The 21,041-nt window shown below is 43.4% G+C and overlaps 3 protein-coding genes across 4 annotated transcripts; 2 read left to right on the forward strand and 1 right to left on the reverse strand.

Annotated features, from left to right (window-relative positions):
* Positions 1–694: 694 nt before the first annotated feature.
* On the reverse strand, positions 695–19,682 carry LOC6739062 (beta-1-syntrophin). 2 transcript variants are annotated; one of them, XM_016169092.3, is made up of 8 exons: positions 19,544–19,682; positions 11,299–11,606; positions 10,406–10,890; positions 3,309–3,518; positions 2,833–3,125; positions 2,449–2,643; positions 2,015–2,383; positions 695–1,962 (listed from the first exon to the last, which is right to left on the reverse strand). In XM_016169092.3, exons 2-8 carry the CDS (start codon positions 11,538–11,540, stop codon positions 1,879–1,881), a joined length of 1,878 nt encoding a protein of 625 aa, XP_016032891.1. In that variant the 5' UTR covers positions 11,541–11,606; positions 19,544–19,682; the 3' UTR covers positions 695–1,878. The 2 variants fall into 2 exon arrangements, with proteins under 2 accessions (XP_016032891.1, XP_016032893.1); XM_016169094.3 differs by having other exon boundaries at positions 2,827–3,125.
* On the forward strand, positions 7,321–8,274 carry LOC6739063. Its single transcript, XM_002085821.4, has one exon. The coding sequence runs from the start codon at positions 7,378–7,380 to the stop codon at positions 8,197–8,199; it is 822 nt and encodes a 273-aa protein (XP_002085857.1). The 5' UTR covers positions 7,321–7,377; the 3' UTR covers positions 8,200–8,274.
* A 106-nt stretch (positions 19,683–19,788) lies between the features above and the next one.
* On the forward strand, positions 19,789–20,095 carry LOC27208100. The gene has a single exon (XM_016183725.3). It carries the CDS (start codon positions 19,789–19,791, stop codon positions 20,020–20,022), a length of 234 nt encoding a protein of 77 aa, XP_016032895.1. The 3' UTR covers positions 20,023–20,095.
* The last annotated feature ends 946 nt before the right edge of the window (positions 20,096–21,041 follow it).

Consider the following 21,041-nt stretch of genomic DNA (forward strand, 5'->3'; position numbering starts at 1 on the left):
ATGCAATGTATCAAAAATCACAATCAAAGAAATTGGTATATATTAAAATAGAGTATGACTTGATTTGAAGAAAGTTAAGTTATATGTTAGGTTTGTTTTAAAATGTTACGCACACAAACCAACTCGTATCTATTAAGTTGACCCCAACTGTAGGGAAGGCCTATGCCTTGGAAAGTATCTGTGTGTGAGCGTGTGTAGTTTTGTCGGTTTAACTTTGTGATGAGCAAAGTTAGTGGCTTGACCGTGCCAGCTGTTGGCCATGCTGGTCACGTTCTTCGGGTGACTTTGTTTTCGTCTAAATGGGAAATGATAAAATTGAAAATAAATGCATATAAACACACATGCTCACAGGAGGAAATAAATGTGTCTTGGGACAACAACAATGGCAACAGGCTACAAGTTCATTGATTGCCTGCTGACCCAGAGAAATGTGTGAAGGCATAGAATGCACAACATTCGTTGAAGGGTTAACTTCGAGTAATTGCATTTGGCATATTTTAATTGGATTCCTGCGGTTGGTTCTTGTCAAAGTTAGGTCATTCTAACCGAATCGTTTTTTTGTGAATCTTATTCCGTGTTATCACAACTTGCGTACTCTGTAACCCATCAAATAATCGCATGCAATCGATTCAGTTTTGGCAGGGCTCATAAATCCCATTTCGCATCCTCCATTTAAATACAAACACGAGTCCGATATAGTTGATAGTATTTATATATAAGTTTATTATAGAAGATTCAACACTACTTACGTTAAAAATATTGTACGTCTTATACTTTGTTATTATCTTATTGACTTCTGTCATTACTTGCATTACTTTTGTTGTTCTTCTTTTGTGTGTTTGTGTCTATAACGAAATTTCTAATTTCATAAAATGAGTATGTGTCGTGTTATATGTAGATATAAATGTATAATAATTGCATATGATCGATGGCTTGTACATGAAGAGTGGGGAAAAATTGCGAAATGGCCTGGATATACTCGTATCTTTTAGGTAACTATCTGATTTTATATTTAGTTTAGTTTAGTTGGGAGCCTAATCAACGCTCGATATTGACGCCAATGACGGGGCCTCGAGATATGTGTGCTTCGTTTAGATACAAGATTCAAGATACAATTAGTTAAGTACAATTACGATAATTATTGTTCAACGTTTATGCAAATGTTGTGGAGTTCATAGAATTAGATTTCGTTTTTCGATTTCACTTTAGAAGGTAACCTGTGTAAATGACACACGTATAAAATGAGTTTACGTCTACTTACAAGTTACATAAAGTTGTTTGTTTTGTCTTACTTGTCTTTACTTTCGGTTTTTGGTTTGTGCTTCTTGTTTTTTATTTTCAAAAAATCTACTTTTCTTTTTCTGCATTCGTCTTCCAACTAATCCTATCCAACTAATCCATTTCCCAACCCACCAGGAAGCGCGAAATGCTCACTCATCTACCACTATCTAATACTTTCTTTGCTAAGTTAACTAAGTCGTAATTTTGGTAGGCCTTACTCTTGTAAATGTTAATATTTTAGGCAAAACAGAAGCTTCAATTCGAACAGAATCATAATATTTTGCGATCGTCTTTTAGGCTGATCTACAAATGAGGTTTGCAAAATGTATCGCCTAATGCGAGAATCTTGATTAAATCTGGATTAATTGACAGGTAACAATTATTGCGATTTATAAATGTCTTCAGATATGTTAATTGCCTAAAAGAACAAACTATGAACATATAAACTAAGTAATAATACTCTTTCGTTGAACAATCTAATAACTAAATAATATGTTTAAACAATATGCACAGTAGCGTTATACCTAGTGCAAATTCACATCCATTACACCCAAAACATCAACAGTTATCAGACTGCCTTTCCAATTCAACCTCGTCCTAGGCGATATTGTGAACCTTGGCCGACAGGCAATTGTGCACGACGAAGACAACCGGCTTGGGACAGCACTCCATGTCCAGTTCCTGCAATTAGATCGCGATTAACTAAAATTTTCCACCTTTCGGACGCACTCACAATCTCTCCGTCCTCGCCAAAGTCCAAATACAACATCCTGGCGCCATCATCCGCGGAACCCTTCAGCTTGTCGAAGGCGAACTGCCACAGCTGCGTCTTGGCGGTGGCCACCGTCGGAGTAGTTGGAGCGAATCCACCGCAGTCGTACAGAAAGAAGCCTCGGTTTATGTGCACAACCAATTGACACTGCCGGCCCTGGAACAGGCAGCGGAAGGAGAACTCCCTCTGGTAGTTGACCGCCTGGTGGGAGCCCTGGACGAGGGACCTGGCCCAGGCGGCCATGTCCCGGTGCGTCTCTGAGCGGAGCCAGTAGACGAGCACCCCGCGTGCGGTGCCGCATCGGACGCAGAACACCGTGGTCTGCTGGCCCTGCAAGCGATTCAATGGCAACGAGTATAATAATTGCTCTGTTCCGATGTCAGTTATATACTCACGTTCAGGGAGGAATTGTTGCCGGCTCCTGCCAGACGCGTTGTGGCCAGGGCGTAGATTTCCAAGGGCCGACTCCAGGCCTCCACCGACCAGGGAGCACTCTCGTATATGCGGAACTCACGCTCCGTAACCGCCACGAATATGGGCAGCCACTTGTCACTCTCATCAGAGCTCTCGGAACTGGAACGACCGCTGGGCTGTTGATAGAAGAAAGTTACACCTTAGAACTAGCTGCTTTTCAAATAGTTGGGTAGAGCATACGTTTTAGATATGTTAGAAAGCGAGATTGCTAATTTTTTTATCATGCAATGTTTCTATTTTTAAGCATAAGCATATGTAAGTTACTAAGTTACTCTTATTGGGATGTTGGGTCAACTTACACTTACCAACTCGCCGGCTACACCGCTGTTCGAGGTGCCGCTGCCTCCGCTAGCCGCTCCGCCACCGGCGCTCCCAGAACTTCCTCCGCCGCTCAGCCGCTTGCTCAGCCATCCAATGTGCTTCAGTTCGCCGATGAGGTTGGTCAGCGCCCGATTGGCCTCGGCCAAAGCGCGCTGCGTGCTGGTGCCCATCGCCGAGTGGAGGGCGTTGAACCAGACCAGGGCCTCCGCCGAGTCCGCTGCCCGCAGGATGCAGGAGTGCACTCCGTCCGGCGAATGCAACTCGAAGCACCGATTTTCTAACGCGGAGAAAGATGAATGATTAGCTTCGAGTACTAATGGATATTCAATTAAACCTATCAGGGTTTTATATCTTTAACTTTATGATCGCTTCGGTCTCCAATTTTGTGCACTTGCATATTATCATAAGAATTAGCATGCTGTACATTTCTTAAATAAATCTCTGACATATCTCTAATTACCCGGGTCGATGTATTTCAGATTCCTGGCCAGATGCGTCAGCTGCAGCGGGATGTATCGCGTATCCGCCCGGGGTGTCGTCTTGGGGGCGGGCGGCGACGTGGGTACGCCCGGTCCCAGCGGACAGAGGAAGGCCCGCTGGAGCTCCCAACCCACTTCCGAGATGATGCTCGCCTTCCGAAAGTAGGGCGTCACTTCGCGCAGGAATTTAACTGCAAAGCACAGAGGAGGAAACCAACCGGGGACATAAACATCAGTGCAAATCAAACGCTATCGCATGAATATGGATGCAGGACGGGATGTTTGGTGAGGGGCACAGTGTCATCAGCAAAACACTCGCAAATGCACTCACAGCATTCAATCAGCCGCAGTTAGAGCCTTCTTCGCTAGTTCTGCTCTTGCTGTTGTCGCTGCGGAAGTCTTGGCAAACGCTGCGGCATAAATTCATTAGAGTTTCCGCTCCATTTTTATTCGATTTGCACACCCAAAGTCCCCCCCGGCTAGAGTCAAACGCTTGGGAACCTTGGGCACAGCTTTATGATTTAGTACTTAACCTTTGTCTACCTCGAGTTCCTTAAAAACTAAATACAATAGAGCAGTCATATATTTTAAATAAAATAACCAATGAGAAGTGGATACCAACGACAATTTTTGTTGCTATATTTCGAAAGTAATTAGGAATTACAATGGGATGTGTTCTACTGTATTCTGCTGTATTCATTAGAGAGTAGACCACTGTGCAACTACTATGCAAATGGTGCTGACGATGCCAGGTGCTATGGCGGTGATGGAAGGGAGCATTTTCCAAGTTTCCCCACCCCGAGTCGCATATCTAGCTGGAAAAGTCCCAAGCCATATCCCGGCCCACTTGATATGCTCAGGATTCCGCCCACAACATTTGCACAATTTCCGTTTGCTGTTGCCGTTGTCGTTGCTGTTCCTGTTTTGGCGTTGTTTTTGCTGTTGTAGTCCTCGGTTGCCGTTCGAGTGATTTGGAAATTCAATTTTCACACTTAATGCCATCGGCCGACGGTTGCAACCGGTTGGCGGCGGTTCGTCCGACTCAATTCGTGTGTTTAGCTCGACTAATTAGAGCAGACGGCCACACGGCGGATGGGTAATGCGCTATGGCAGGGGGCCTGGCCAATGGCCACCCACCTGCTAATTGCTCGGCATTTACGTGCTCTGAAAGGTGGAACGGCGAGTGGCCAACTCCCGCGCCTTCTGCAGCTCTGCAAACATTTGCACTCACAAATATGCGACCGACGGCAAACAAACGGGCAAACAAGCGGAGAAATAAAATATATAAAAAAAGTTGCATAGCGGCAGGCGCAAAGTGTGATGAAGCTTTTGCGGAAAAAAGGGGAGTTTCGGATGGTCGGGCGGGATTTTTTGAAGTGGACTGCAGAGCAAACTAAGCCAAAAACGACAAACGAAAACCTAACTGCCAGCGGCAAAAGTTTAGATGCAACAGCAAAAACAACAATAACAGCGGTAATAAGTTGTGCAAATTTTTGCATTTAAGTGTAAATAAAGTTGAGAGTGTGTGTGTGTGCTGTGTTGCTAGAAAAACAAACGAGTTATGGAAAAGTTGGCTGAAAACCACCGCAGGCCACAATTGTTAGCTGCTTAAGTATGAATATTTTCGCTCACATTTTTCAAATAAATAGGGTTTTACAAACAATCCACTGAAGATTAAAGTCAAGGATTTGCGAAGGGCTGCTAGCATGTGGGTTAAGTCTATATGACTTGAAATGGTGAGTAAACGAATTTTTGAGATGCAAACGAAAAACTCATGAAAGTACCCAGGAAATATGTTTATTTATTGGGAGTGTTTATTTAATCCGTGCTAGCTTTTTGCAAAGTTTACTATTATTTTCAATGGCCTGGAGTTGCAAGTTTCTGTTTTTTATTTTGGATTGCCCCTCATGCAGCTGTAAGAATTAATACTCTTTATCTGCAAAAAGTTGCCACAAATTACAGAATAAGCTTGTTTTAATAAATTTCGTAGTTTTGATCTATTGCACTGCCACTTTCTTGTCTCTTAGCATAAATTAAATATATTATTTTATGGCCAAAAATATAACTTGTAATTTAACCCCGATGTTGTTTGTAAGTTTTTAGCCATCTTTAGCTCTTTGGTTAGTATAAAATGTCCTTTTTATGCTATATATTACTAAGCTCCTTGCATTACATGCATGTTCAGCTTTTCTTGATCATCCAAACTATAATAATATTACACAAAACGCAGTCATTTAACACTGCTCTCTCGCTTTTCGCCCTTTCTACATTATCCCACTTAATTCACAGCCAGGCCAAAAAACTTTTTTACACCTTTGCCGACAAAAGGAAATCCGGAAAATCCGGCAGAGCTGCCACCCAAAAGCATAAATCAAAGAGGCGGCCCGTATAGTGGGCGTGGCCGGTCGGAATATGATATCAACAGCAGGCGGCATTCGGAATTCGGCAAATCGTGCGTTAAAACAAACTTTGCACAAAACTTTTGCGAGTAAAATCTCACGCGTTCCTGGCGAGGAAGTGGGCAGGTTGGTTAAGTAGGGGCACTTGGGTGGAGGTGGAACTGGTGGGTTTGGGTTTGGGGGTTTCGTTGGTGAGTCCGCAAATGTGTGCCAAGCTGTAAAAACCATTGCTAATGGACTTCTGGGAGGCGAAGGCGAGCAAAGCCAACTGTCGTCGCCTCCTCCGTCGGATTCTCCTGAATCTCTGGCTGACATTTGGCAGTCGGAGCTGGAATCCAGTTCCAGTTCCCCAGTTGCAGATCCCCCCGACTTCCGCCCGTTCCGCGCCTTATTTAAATTACAATAAGACTGCCTGTGCGCAAATCCTCCGGGCCAAAGTTGTGCGGCCAGCGGAGCCTGGCAAACAACTTGCCCAACTTGTAAATTGAAGTTCGAATCAGGAGCTGGCCCGATGTCGGTGGGCGGAAAGGGGGCGGGGCAGTTCTGAGCTGCTGCGTTTGTCGCCGCCCCTTTATGGCCAAGGGCTTTAGAAATGTGATTACATTTGCGCCACTCTGCGTGCCTATAGATCTGGGCCACTTTAATTTAATGAGCACTCCACTCCGTCGAAATTATGAAAACGACCGCAAACCGAAAGCCGAAAATCAAAATGCGCACTCAATAGCAAAACGAGTGGCGAAGGCAAATTTCTGGGCGCAGAAATGGAGCGGGGTAAATTGGCTAATTGATTGGATTGGTTTATCGAGGGGATGTGGGTCTACAAACAAGTGATTATGTAAATGCAAATCAGCTTAAATAAAGGTAATGGCTATGGATACTCATTACTGTTTACTGTCTGTAAGTGAGCTTTAAAATTGTTTAAGAATCAATTGTATCTAGATAGTAGCAAAAAATAAATATATTTATAACATATAAAGATGACGTGTACATTTTCGGAAATATATTCATTTTTGTCAGAACAAATTTAATTAATTTCAATTACTGCATTATTTAAAGTTTTATTTTAAAACAAATTAAATTAACAGAGTACAAGAGCTTCGAAGCTATTCCCAATTTTAGCGAGAATAGTTTCGCCGCTGAAACTGGCTGGCTGTAATATACTGTGGGCCCGAAGAGGCAGCGAAATGGATCACCAGCAGCTCAGCATGGACATGCGCTGGCCAAAATTAAATGCGAGTCAGACTCTGGGACAGATACCTACATACTTGAGCTCTGGGCTGCGCGGCATGCGAGGCACGTTGGAGACGATGACGTGAGTCTTGGAGGGCTCAGCCCGAGATGGAACTGAAGTTGCGCGGGATGGGGCAGGTCGGCTGTTGATATTAAAGCGACATTAACATTGAGCTTGATGGCTGCTTTGATGGGCCACGATACGTTTTTAAATGCGCGAATATCGCCAGTTTGTCAGTTGTTCCACAAATTCGCATTCGTACTATGCATCTGGGAGCGAGTGAGTTATCATAACCCCCGGCGAAGGCGACCTTGCGACCGTTACTGAATTCTGATGGGAGCATCGGTGGCACTCCCCACATAAATAGGAGGCACCCACAGCAGCCGGGCACAAACAGTTAGCACTCGTCCACCAATCAACATGAAGAGCCAACCCATCCTGATTCTGGCCGTGTGCCTCTTGGCCCTCTCCGCCGTTTCCGCCATGCCACAGCGTCGGGCGAAGAGTCAACGCCAGGTGGAGTACTCATCCACACCCTATCCGGCAGCTGGCTTCCGCCCCAGGGTTCCCTTTAATCTGCCCGGTGAAGTGCAGCCCAAGCTCGAGACGGAACCACTGACCACCACCAGTACCACGTCTGCCAGCGAAGTGGAAACCCTGGAGAATACCGAACCACTTAGCACCACCGAGCAGCAGCCGGAAGCGGAGACGGAAGCGGATTTGGAAGTGTCCATCCGCACGCCTGCCAACACGTACGGAGCCCCTGAAGAGCAGGATCCCCTGGAGCCGGACACCGTAGTGGTGGTGGCCCAGGAGCCAGCCCGCGATTTTCAGCCCCCCTCCCTGGATGCCGTCGAGGACTTTGCCGCCGATGGCGCTGTTGCTGCTGGTGGCGAGCAGCCTGTTGCTGATGTCCCTGCCCTGGGCCAAGCGGAGTCGCAGGACGATGAGCCCGAGGCGGCGGTCAAGGCTGTCACCCCGGCTGGAGCCTATGGACCACCCGCCGCCACCTACGGAGTGCCTGAGCTGAGCGAGACCGAGAACGAGTTGGATCTGGAGGAGTCGCAAGTTGAGCTGGTTGAAGAGGAGGCGGCGGCGGAGGAGGCGCTGACCAACGAGCTCTCCAGTGGTCGCCTGATCCTGCTGCCCTTGGGCGCCAGGGGACCACAGTTTGGTCGCCTCATCCTTGCCGTAGAGCAGCCACGTCAGCGCCTGAGGAGCGAACGACTGAGGCGGATTTAGGGCTTCACTTGCTTGTCCACGTGTGGGGATTATTTGAACGAAAATATACGTACTTGTTTCTACTGAATTTTTCTGCGGTTATTTGGCACTTATTTTACAAATATTTTCGAGTTGTTACCTAAGAAATTATGAAATATCTGACTTGTTTTAAATATCAAAATAGATCCCTAACTTTCCCCATTTTCACATACAAAGACTAATAATGTTATTAAATCACTGATTTAACTGAAGAATTTTTTATCTAACTTTCATTAACAGTTTCATATAATATAGCTGGAAATTCTATAGATGTTTAAAGGAATTCTCGTATAAACTAATTAAATCGACTGTTTAACTGTGGCATCTGCCCAGGAAATGTGTATGCCAAGAAATAGAATTGGCTGAGTCAAAGGTCTTCCGCACTACAACTTCTACTGGAACTCCAACTCCTGCACCGACTACATCCATTTCCCCATCATTTCGAAGAGGAAGTTGTTTCAGCACAATTCTCGTGCACGGCTCATTGCATTGTTTATGCCAAATGGTTTGGCATGTGATTGGGTCACGCCCACAGGATGCACAAGTGGGTGTGTCTAGGATTGCCGCTTTGCGGGGCACTGCGTGCGTTTGTGTGTGCGCAAGGACATCCCACCCATACATCGCCTAATTGATGCTTACTATTGTTTATTGTGTTATGAATCAGGAGTCGAGCGGATCGCAGCAAAACACAATTCAATGGAGATGAACAGGAAACGATGCTCCAGCTTCGCCTGACCATTTTCATGATTACGATGATGATGTGCTGGTGTGATTGTGTACTTGGCTTGTTATTAGATCAGGCCTGGGACTCGTGTATCCCTTTTTAGAGTATGTAGGATGTTCGCAGTGCCAAAACACTTGCCAAAGCCCAATGTGTTCTTGCAGTTAAATTAATTAACGTTAATTTTTAATTGTATCTTTGCCTTTAATCGTTAAAAAGGGCTTTTTAATAACCACCCAACACTAAAGGATTTTGTAAACACTATTTTTCCTATAGATTAGCAAACCTTGATAATTGCTTCCGATTTCTATCTGCTGCAAACCACCACCTTCACCACAGAAAACCCTTGCTATATTTATGTCTGCCAGCTCCTGCGTGTCAGCTACTGAGACAGTTGAGAATGCAGTGCGTAGCTTGCAAGGATCCCAGCATCCCTGCAGCCCAACCTCGCTCAACGAGAATCGTTCTCGCTTTTTGCCATTCGACGCCAATGGGCGTTGGTGTACCGCCCACAAGGAGCGGCTATGTATTTTTGGGCCATTTGATCAAATGGAAAGAAAACTTTTCTCATTACTCATTGCCAAGCCGGGGCAAACAAACCAGGCAACGAACCAACCAACCAGCCAACCAACCAGCCATCCAGCCAGCCAACAAACCAGCGCAACTAGCGGCAGTCAACAGCTAACAGTCAACAAGAGTGGAGTGGTGGGAAAATGGGGACTCGTGGCAAAAGAGGAGCTGGATGCTGGGGGATTTACAACAGGACCCAGCTGCAACAGTGGCAATAGCAGTCGCAGTGGCTGCGGCAGTGACTCGCATGTTTTGCTGAGTAATCCCACGTATGTATTTGCACTAAAACCCTCTGTTCCGCCTTTCCAGCTCGCTTCACCACCATGGGACGGGTGCCACGACAACAGGACAAAAAAGAATCCCCACTGTCGGTCAATTAATCACGGTTGAACAAGTTTGTAAAAGATTATCTGTGCTGGTTTGAGAATGGGGGAGAGGAAAATTAAAGACGTAATTTATCACAAAAACAAGCGCAGACAAAACATACTTCAAATTTATTGTCACTGAGGGGGATCTGCATTTTGAGTTGGATCTAGTCCGTAGTAGGGAACAGCGATTAAGCCTGAGCTAAACAAGGATTTATATCAATAAAATGGAGTGGAATGGAATAAAATCCAAGAAATATTTAGCAGTTCCATATGCCATAATTTCTCCTAGTAACAACAAAGACAATCATTTTTTTATGTCTACATATGCTCAATCTATCCCACTGTGCCCAACTGTTCGCCATGACACTCATAGTTTACTTCTTAGTTTGACTCGCGTTTTTTAAGCTCCCCCTTTTTCGGCACTCCACCTTTCCCATTTTCCGACTTCGTGTGTGCGAAATGTTTTACGCAAATAACAATTTGACATTTTGGTAGGGGAGTAACAAATGTATCATCGTTGTGTACTCACCTTCCAGATCCACCACTCGACCGGACCGCTTGAGGGCCCTCACCGCCTCGTCGTGGGTAGCGTCCCGCAACTCCTCCCCGTTGACGGTCAGGATGGCGTCGCCGACGTAGAGTCCCTTGGCCTGGTCGGCGGCCATGCCCCGGAAGATCTTCGAGATGAGGATGGGCATGCGGTTTTCCCGGCCGCCCTTGATGGAGATACCCAGGCCGTTGTTGTCCGACTTGATGATCCGCACATGCCGCTTCTGGTTGGCCACATGGTCAGGTACGTCGCACATATCCATACCGCCGCCGTCGCCAGCATTGTTGTTGTTGTTCAGGCAAGGATCGCGGTCCCCATTGTCGTTGCTAGCGGAGCCGTCTAGCTCTGTATCCTGGATATTCATACCCTGTAGCGATGCGGAACTGGGCAGGGTGCCGTTCTGGCCACCTCCACCTGAGCCACCACCGCCTGCGCCACCGCCTCCTCCGCCACTGTGATTGCTTCTGTGGGAAAAAATAATGATTGCATCTTGAGCTTACCGCAAATTGGCATTGTATGTAATGGTTAGTAGACAGTCAGCAATGATCCTAGCAGTCTTAAGGATATGATTCATTTATATTGACCTACAGTCTACTGCGTGGCCACAACTATAACAACATCTTTCATGAGAAACAGAAGTGCTGGCAGCCCAAAAACACAAATATTAGAATGTTTCTAAAGACAAAAGCAGGTGCTATGTACTCGATAATCGTTTGCTACTTGCACCTTTCTAGTTATATGATGTCGAGGAGTTCTTAAATTAAATGAAAACCTTTAGTCCTGAAAGCAATAACAATAACCTTAAAAACCCAAACATGTTTTTGAAATAATCGTGTCCCATGCTTTTTTGTTCCTTATAGACCGCAACTCACCCCAAGGTTCCATTCAAGGTGGTAGACTGTCCATCGTTCGATGGCTGCGCCGCCTCACAGGACTCGTCCAGGCTGACGGCCAGGAAGTCCGTTTCCAGCGTGACCAGGACGCGGTACCAGGCGCCGCGAACACGCGTCTCCATGTTGCCGCATCGCAGTCCAGAGGGCGAAGGGGAGTGCTGCTGCGGAATGGGCTGCTGGGCCGCCGGCGGGGTCCTCCCCAGACTCGAGGATTCCACCATGATTCCTTTCTGACTTTAAATGCACTTTGTTGTTATGTGATTCTACATGGCAGTCGCCTAAAAGGGCTGAAAGGATAAGAAAATATTATGTTTCTTGCTAAAGCTTTGCATGCGACTCTAAAATGGATAAGTTGATTTTTTGTTTAGGTAATTGGTAATTGGTAATTGGTATTTTTCATGTGACCCATACTAATAAATCCGCAATTTGTGGCATTCCAATTAATTGCAGACACAAATTTAAAATAACATAGCAATAAAACGCTTTCTTGCTGCATATGAAATTTATTAATTTGCAGTGGCTGATAAAATATAGGCTTAGCAAAATTTATTGGTATTTGGCCATAATTAACATTGTGACAGTTGAACGGATGCTAAGTCAAATAACACTAATTGCGAAGATAAGCGATTCAATTTTTACTGTGGTCATTTAACGAATGTAATGGAAATAGACCAGTTGAATTTGTGTCATTAGAGAAATACACATTACTGCCGTACCCAGGTGGGCCACTAAGATAAAATCAGAACTCCATGGGATCTTCAGTTAGGCATGCAGACGACAGAGGCTAAGGGGAATGGCTGGCGATAAGCGGATATCAAATTAAATGTCCGGCATGCGGATGACACACACGGAGGCAGAAATGCGTAGCGGAAGAGAGGACATTTGTCATTGTTTTGCCAGTCCAGGATTTATTGCATTCTCCGACAAGTCAAGAAGATAGTAGTGTTTTTAGGAGTGGAGGTGGCGAAACGAGGGCGGGAATGCAAAAACCCGTGCCATTTGGAGCACACATCCTTCGACATTCGGCCACATCCTTTCACATCCTTGGCGGCCGCAGTGCAACAGTTTCCCGCTCGGAGTTCTGCAATTACGCATCTTGTCGCCGCCGCGGGACTTTTTTCTATGATTTTCTATTTGACAAGTTGCCAGTCTCCGAGGAGCAGGGGTCCTGGCAGAGATGCCATCGTGACACGCAGGGGGATTCCCCAGAATGCAGGGAGAGGAGTGCGAAGCCAGCATCCAATTCGATTTCGTGCTCACGCTCTCAACCGGAAAAGGACTGCTCCAGTCAGACACATCCTGTTTCTGTGATTGTGATTGCGCCTGTGTGAGTGCCATTTGTATGTACATTTCCGCTACGATTCAGCAGGAAGTAATTTTGCCCCTGCTCTGCTGCTTCTGCTGCTGCTGCTCTTCGAGTGTGCTGCTGTCACCAAGTCTGTTTACTTTGCAATTTATTGTGCAACATTTGTAATTATTATTGCAATGCCGCAGCCCAAGGCCCCTTCGAAGACTTGGCGAAATTCATAAAACAAAAAAGTTCCAAGTGTGTGACTGCTTGAGACGAAGGACGAGGGCGCTGGCAACGTTGTCATCAACACGCTCATAATTGTAAGTAAACAGACCCAAGCGAACTGAGGGCGTTCATGAATATATCCTTTTAAGGACGCAAGAGGCCTGTCTTCTGAGACTGGTAAGGTAGTGATAGTGGAAATGAAATGGGGTTAAACCATGCGCTTCTCATTAAATTTAAATTTAATGTCCAAAAAATGCAATCTGAATTTTCAAAAGTTATACCCGCGCTGTTGAGGCGATCTCAAAAAACTAAGAATAGATTTTAAATGCCTTCCCGACTTTTGTATAATTGCCGAATAACATTTAACCATAATATTATATTTACTTAGATTATTATAATAAGGCGACTGTAAAACTATATTATAAGGTCTTGAAATTTTATGCAAAATTATTGTTTTCTTAGATCCGAATAAAGCATTTCCTAACTATAATTAATAAATAAATAAATGCATTCATTCATTGCATTCAAAACGAACAATAAACGGGAATACATAGCCTCTGCTGAAATAATTATAAATTAAGAAAGCAGTATATATCTAATAAGAACACTCTATGGTCAAAAACTAAAATTTTCAATTTATTTTCAGCCTGTTCCAACAGCTATATTGTACTAGCTAGAATATCATATTATGAAGATAAACTGGATACAACTTTGCAAACAAACGGACGGACACTAGTTTTTTAAGTAGTGATCATAAGTACTGATATATATATGTATTCAATTGTTGCAACTGTCTAAAATCCAGATATCCTCTAAAGAAGTATAAAAAGAAATCGTCCCAAACACAATAGATACATAAAATCATAATCAAAATAAATAAGTTTCCTAAAATATTACCGCGATTCCGATAGTTTTATTTCCAAGTTCATAAATTACTGTAAAGCGTATTGGTTTTGGTTTTATACAAATAATAACAATTCCATTGTTCTCAACGTATTTGCATACTGTTAGAAAGCTAGATAAATTTAAAATAAATATTTTATAATTTGCGAAAAAACGTCGGCAGTGAGAGCATTAACAAAGTACCCCGCTGTAGACCGAAAAAATGTGGCCCGCTGGCTTGGCCCAAAGGAGAGTCCAGTCGACTGGACTGTTTGTAAGGATGTGTGTCACGCCCTTTTAGCCGGAACACCCCGGCAATCGGACCCCCTCCAGGCCCTCAGTTCCCTTAAGCCCCAGTCCATGTCATCGCCTAATAAGCGCCGGACGTCGCTTTTTCATGCTGCGCTTTGGCTAATTTAATGCCGGGCGGTCATAAATTATGCGCCCAAAAGTAGGCAGCGCGAAAATCGTCCAAAAAATTGAGCACAAATGCTGGGAAGTGGCAGCAGCTGCTGCAACCCATGCACATACATTCCACACAGGCACACACACATGCAAGTTGCATTCAACTCGAACAGAATTTTTTCGCGCTTTCGTGTAATAACTTTTTTTGGCGCCGCTTCAAGCGTTGGCTTTTTTGTCCGATTTGTTCGCTTTGTTTTTTGTGCCAATTTTTTTAATGCAAACTTGGTGATGGGCGAAAAAGGAGGTCCTTTGTATCGATACATAAAGCAGTAGCGGCAGCAGCCCAATGCGGAATTGCCATAAATACGTAACGCGTTTTTCCTTCGAATCGGCCTCGGCCGCACACTCCTTCCTTCTCACGGGCGGAAATATATTACCCTGCGTAAGTGTGTGTGAGTGTAAGCGGGAATTGCGTAAGTGTGGGTCCTGTGGCAGGGCCATCAAAAAGTCATAAAATCATAATTTGTAAACGAGAATTTATTTCGAAAAATATTTATGGTCGACTCTGGCTTCTTTTTCGCGCCGCAGAAGCTCCATGGAATTTTTGCTATTTGCTCCGCTCTTCGGATGTGTGGATGTATGTGTGTCACTGTGCATGCGTGTGGGTATGCGTGTCGGTGTGCAAACGTTGCTTCATTAGAGCGAGTGGAAACAACTGGCGCCCTCACATTGTTTCCCCACATTAATTTAATCCGCATCCTTTCCCGCCGCGACCCTGCATTAAATTCTTTTTATCCGAACCATCCAGGTTCCTGCGATTAAATGGAAAATGTATGCAAAAATTTTGCGCCGGTTGATGGCGGAAAGGTACGTTTAATGGAATCTTGATCGTTATCGGCCAAATTGACAACGATATATTGCGGATGGTTGGCGGAGAAAGAAAGGCCATGCTGAATGGTCGTTTAAAATGCGGAGCGATTTTTTATTGCATACTTTGGTGCTCCTGGGAAAATGGGAGGAGAAAAGCCCAGGTGAAAATCGTTTAATGTTAATGGAAAAATCAATTTCAAACTATTGTGTCCAACGAACTGAAAAGTGCTTCGTAACTGTACTGTAGTATTTCATTAAATATTTCGAAAGTAAATCCTCACCTAAAACGATGGCATTTTACCCTTTATTAGTTTAGTAGGTGCCATAAGCGATCGGGAATAATATAACAAGATATTTGATACAAGAAACAGTTCACCTTCACAAAATATTACGTAAATATAATTGCTAGGTGGTGCATAGCCGAACTAAGGACTTTTCTAATGGTTATTTAACGTCATTTAAGCCAATTCATCACCGTTCCCACCGCTCTGCCTTTTTCGTCATGTGGCCCCACATTTGGCTTAGCTTCGATTAAGGTAAAACCCACATGGGGAACACAAGTCTTGGCCTTGACACCGCCCCAGCGCACTTTCCTCCCGACCTTTTGACCTCCCCAGCCTCGACAGCCTGCCGCCCCTCGACCTTTTCCACCTCCTAGCCGCTGATGCCATCGAAGCCTCTTAATCATTCTTAACAATGCCGCCACACGTTGTGCTGGCATTAAGCTCTCAGACCGCTCAACTGGTGGAAATCGATACGCATTTACGTACGTATACTCGGATATCTACATATAAATTGCGCACTAATGATCTTTAAATACACATAATGCCCAGAACATGCCGCACACACGGACAGCATCACACACTTGAACTGTGGACCAAAAAGCCGGATGCACTGTTGGTTTTGCCATTTAGTTACTAGAGATTTGTATTGTTAGTTATTTTTGTAATGTGAACTGATAGTAAAAAAAAAACATTTGGAGCGTTGCTTAGCTAACACAGTATATTTAGTTCGGCAATCACGTCGAGCTGTATTGGGTTCTACGTAATTTTATATTAAACCTAAAGCTATACATCCTGCCTCTGATCGGATTCAATATTTTCTGTACAACTATATAGTATGTAAAATATTTGTTTTAATTTCATAACACGTTGGGGTCATATTTATATATCAACCAGCTGTTTAGTAAATAGCCAAAGTTCATAATGTAAATGTATGATTTTCGCAAGTAAAGTGACATTTCCAAAACAAAACTTAGCTCACTAGCCTTGAACTTATAACTGAGGCAACAATGAATGGAATGGTTCCTCTAATCCCCAATTCCACACCTATTTATAGTCCCTTACTACCGCCATTTTGTGTCCCAGTGTGAACGCGGCATTCACAGTTGACCTGGCCTCATGCTGTCAGTTTGCCATTCATGTGTGTGGGATTCGGATAGATAGATTTTTCATGTGTTCACCGCAAAGCCGCCACTGCGACCGATAAAAGCCAAAACAAACCTCCGAGATTTGCTTATTAGCACATACAGCACCGCCCACACGGACTAGCCTTCCCCCTTCACCGCACTCAGTGCCACAACATAACCCGACTTCGCCTGACAAATTATTCAGCATTGATTAATTATGAAAATGCGTTTATATCGATTGTAGAGTGCGGGATTTTGTCTGTGTGTGTGTGCAGTGGGGTGCACAATGTGGAAATTTAACCCTTTTTTTGGCCAAAACCTATTTTCTGAAAGTCGGTCGATTAAGATAATATTAAATGCATGCATTCATAATTGACCAATGTTTAGTTCTGCAGAACTAAACCAGAAACTGTTGCTGAATTGTTTCATTAATTTGATTTTATTTTTATCCACGCTCACAATTTTTGGTATCATAAAAGATATGTGCTAGTGTAACCCAATGCAAAAAAAAATTATCCTAATATCGTTCTCCGTTCCTCGAGCTATTAATTTTTGCCAGAAAAAGTGTTCATATTTCCCATTGTGAGGTGGTTGCGTGTGCATCGACTTTTGGGGAGCGATGGTTTTATGGCCACAGCTCTGGTGTTTGGCCAATTTCAATCCCAGAACCAATTCATGTCTGCTCATTTATGTGGTGACCTTCTGTAGTGGTCCGAAGCCAATAGCAATTGCTAGTAACTAGCCCTAAATGGAGCTTCACAAATAATTCGGATAGTTCTTAGTACAGATTAAGAAAAGCTCTTTCTAAAACTTAATTGAATATATGCATTACTGAACCGAACAGTTGTTTCGGATATTACAAACGATTATAAGATTGCATTTATTAGGAAAAGAATTTGAGTTTCCTGAGTTGCACACTACGTGCAAAGATTCATTTGTATGCAAATTTTGCTAAGCAAACAATACCCAAATATTTTATTGAATTATCAATTATTTATTTTATCAATTACAGCTAGAGCTGGGAAGCCTCATTAAAAACCAATCAAGGTACCAACCCGATTCCCAGCGGCAATTCGACACGATTGCATGTTGCAATGCAACCAACTGATTTCGTGCAGTGCAGAGCGACCAGGGGATTATTATGTACGGCCGTAGGCAAACTCTCAACACTCCCAATGCGAGCATGTAAATGAGACGTTCGGATTGAAGGGGATCGCTAGTGAAGTGGGTGCTGGGGAATGGGACTGTGCTACAAGGTGTACGGAGTGTCTGTAATCACTGAAGGGGCGGCTAACAGCAGGTGGCCAGAGACAAATGTCAAGCGGCACTCGAGGGGAAAAGGGAATGCGGAGGCTCACGTTGCCGTTCTTCACTTATTAATTGCCAGTGTCTTGGCATAATTTTCACTCATTTGTCTGTTGAATGCAAGTGGATCTCCTCACTTTCAAAAAATGGCAATGCACTGAACCCTTCCGACAAATGAATCCACTCCATTCACTGCCAGCACAGAGGCAAATTTGTACCTTATTGTGTAAAACTCATATAAAAAGTAAATTAAGCTAAAGTAGAAAAAACCTAATTGTATAATTTATATTTTATTGTAGCTTCAAAAAAAATAGTTGGATCTAGCCAATATCCAATGTAATCCTATAAGATTCTTTTCTCAGTGTTCCTTTTTATAAAATGCAAAATGTGATGCAGCTTCATTAAGAGCAATTTAAGTGCGATATTTCCCGACGATACCGTCGCCACTCAGTCGCTTCGGTGAGCTGTTGAAAGGCGCAAGGGATGACAGAAGGTAACGGAAATAAATGGAACAAGAACCGGGCCAAGAAGGGAACTAAGCAGCCAACAAGATGGTGAAGGGGGATTTGTGGAGCCGGGGGCTGATGGACCAAGTGGAAATGCTCTAATGCACGTAATTGCACGTCGCTCTGATTAAGTTGGCGAAATTTGGTTTCCTTACTGTTAGAGAAAGCAGGAGAATGTTAAGCCAAAAAGCGGATTACACTTTTCTAAAAACGTAGAATATGAAAGTGATCCTGGAAAACGTACCGCTTATAATTAGTTCGCTTATCTTTACCTAAGACCTTTAAAATTGACATATGTTTAAGGGATTTCAGAGAATTTATTTCTAGTCCAATTTGTTTTATAGGCATATTTCGATTTTAAAGGCGAGCAAAGACTTTCGTAAATAAACAAAGACTCAGAGACTTTCGTAAATATTTTTCTTCTTGCTTTACTACTTCAACATCAAAACTAAATCACAACTTCCTTATGATTTGGTAATTTATTTATAAGAAGGTCAGTTACCTCATATCTTTATCTACATACATATGCAGTATGCTTCGGCATGCAATACTTTTACTCAAAAACGTGCTTTACCGATTCTTTTTCATAATGAGGTAGTGCGATTTTTAAAGATTCACATGGTGGTTTTATTATAATGGGTCTTATTAGTGCAGTAAGCACATTTAACGCGAAAGCCCTAAAGATAATTATTGTACTCCAAAATGGCAAAAATTATATAAATTTGAAACCCAAGCACAGTATGCAAATCAAATTCTAGGGTCTAATTCTTTCAGCCCGCAATAGCAACACTTTAAACTCAATATAATGAAAATTGGGCTTTGCTGCTTGCACTACCCTTCGTACTAGTAATCCCCGCCCCTCTGAACCGCACACTCCCACACTTTTAAAGGGAAAGGAAAAGGGCAAATGGCAACAACAAATGATAGCAGTGGTTATCTGTCAACACATATCGGCGAATGCATGTCAATTACCGCTTAAATGCTTAGCACAAAAAGCCGGTAAAAAGTGCGGAGTATGGGTGGTTTGAGTAGGTGGGTGGCGATGATGATGAATGCCGATAGTAAACGGAATTAACTTTCACACAGCATAACGGCAACGACTGCAGCAGCGGCGACTTGAATGAAAGAAAAAGCTTACGCCGTCGCAGAGACGGAGCTTTCCGGCAAAGCGCGCGTAGTAAATGTGCGGGTGGTGTTTTGGGGGAGGAGCGCGGTATTAGCCATCGATGCGTGGGTGCATACTCTTTGTTGACAAAGAAACATATCTAAGAAAATCCAAAAAAATATTCCGAAAACTGAATATAGCGATGAAAACCAGTTAACAACACCTACCATTCGATCTTATTGCGAAGTACTTTGCGAAAAGCAATTAATGCTCAGAAACTCGAATTGGCGCCTGCGCACAAACACACACCTACACTCACTGACACACACTGTGGCGCTCCTGTGATCCAGTGTGTGCGTGTGTATTAGGTATTTTTTGCTTTCAACTTATTTTGATTTTATTACACTACGCGGCGGCTCCCTTTTTTCAGAGCCCAGAAAACCTGGTCAATTGACACGCAAACATTTACGCGATGCGACTTCGGCCGAAGTCAACACTTAACATTAACAAATGCCGTACTACAATATTGGTCGGCCAATTTGCTCTTAGCTTTTTGTCTGGCGCTTTTCATTATTATTGTTTGTTTGGTGGCTACGGCGGCGACGGCGGCGCTCGTGAAAAGCCGTTAGAAAAGCGGGATGCTGAATTCGTTGGCGTTGGTAAGTCGCGAATCCAAAAAACGTACGAAAACGCGCTTTTATTTTAAATAAGATATGCGTGTTGTTTTACCCCGCAATGTATCGGATATAAAGGACTTCCGCTGTATTTTTCAAATATTCGCAGAGGGAACCAATAGCAACGCGGGTAAGATTCAGTATAAAAAGAAATAAATGTTTGCAAGAGCTTAAATAGACTCGGCTCTCACGAAAAGCTCCCTCTCTAACAAAAAATAAGGGGCGGATAAGCAATGTTTAGCAGCTTACTCTCTTTTGTTGCTGCGACAAATACTTGCTGAGACAAAGTTGCAATGATGTTGCAGACACAAAGTTTGTTAATAATATTATTATTTTTTTATAACATAAAAACATTACACATTTTATCAAAATTTAATACAGAGGCGGTCAAAAGTATTTACCCAACTAGCTTTTTTTTTTCAATTAGTTGACAATTGAAAAAAAGCACGTTGTGTAAATACTTTTGGCCACCTACGTAGTTTACTTCCAAGTGCTAAAAAACTTTAGAAATTTTGTAATGTTTCGATGTTAATGTTCTTCGATCATAGCACCAACAAAATTTTGAATTTCTCCCTCGCACACCCGCTCGCTGAGTAACGGGTACCTGGTATAGCTTTCTCTTTTGTCTTTGCGTTAGCTATTCATACTGCTACAATGCTAGGACTTGCGTTTTAGAAGCGATTAGGATATTCCTTATCGATATCTAATCGATGTTTAAAATATCGCGCGACCATGGCACGACAAATAAGATTCGCAAATTCTATACATTCGTTTTGCAGTAAGCAGTTATTATTATATTATTATATATATATATATTATTATATATATATTATTTATATAGTCGCCATAATTTTATTTGCAGCCGGGACAGAATCCTGAAAATGTAGTGCCCCTCAGCCCGATCGACACGCAGGCTATAAGAACCTGTATCCGACACTGGAACATCGCGCCGCACGACCAGGACCTCATGCGGGACTACTTAAACAACCTGGTGGGGTTGGCGGAGGAGCAGCATTAGATTGCCGTGTTTTAACCTTTTCCATCGTTAGTC

Source organism: Drosophila simulans, chromosome 3L, assembly GCF_016746395.2.
Source record: "Drosophila simulans strain w501 chromosome 3L, Prin_Dsim_3.1, whole genome shotgun sequence".
NCBI classification, from domain to species: Eukaryota; Metazoa; Arthropoda; class Insecta; order Diptera; family Drosophilidae; genus Drosophila; species Drosophila simulans.

What these genes read in the sequence shown, in the direction of transcription:
- LOC6739063 (XM_002085821.4), top strand. Translation starts at nt 7,378, where the DNA reads ATGAAGAGCCAACCCATCCTGATTCTGGCCGTGTGCCTCTTGGCCCTC.
- LOC6739062 (XM_016169094.3), bottom strand. Translation starts at nt 11,540, where the DNA reads ATGGTGGAATCCTCGAGTCTGGGGAGGACCCCGCCGGCGGCCCAGCAG. An exon ending in ACCTTGAATGGAACCTTGGG is followed by an intron (nt 10,891 to 11,298) that starts GTGAGTTGCGGT and finishes TTTTTCCCACAG; the next exon opens with AAGCAATCACAGTGGCGGAG. An exon ending in TAGCCGGCGAGTTGGTAAGT is followed by an intron (nt 2,644 to 2,826) that starts GTAAGTTGACCC and finishes TTCTATCAACAG; the next exon opens with CCCAGCGGTCGTTCCAGTTC.
- LOC27208100 (XM_016183725.3), top strand. Translation starts at nt 19,789, where the DNA reads ATGCGACTTCGGCCGAAGTCAACACTTAACATTAACAAATGCCGTACT.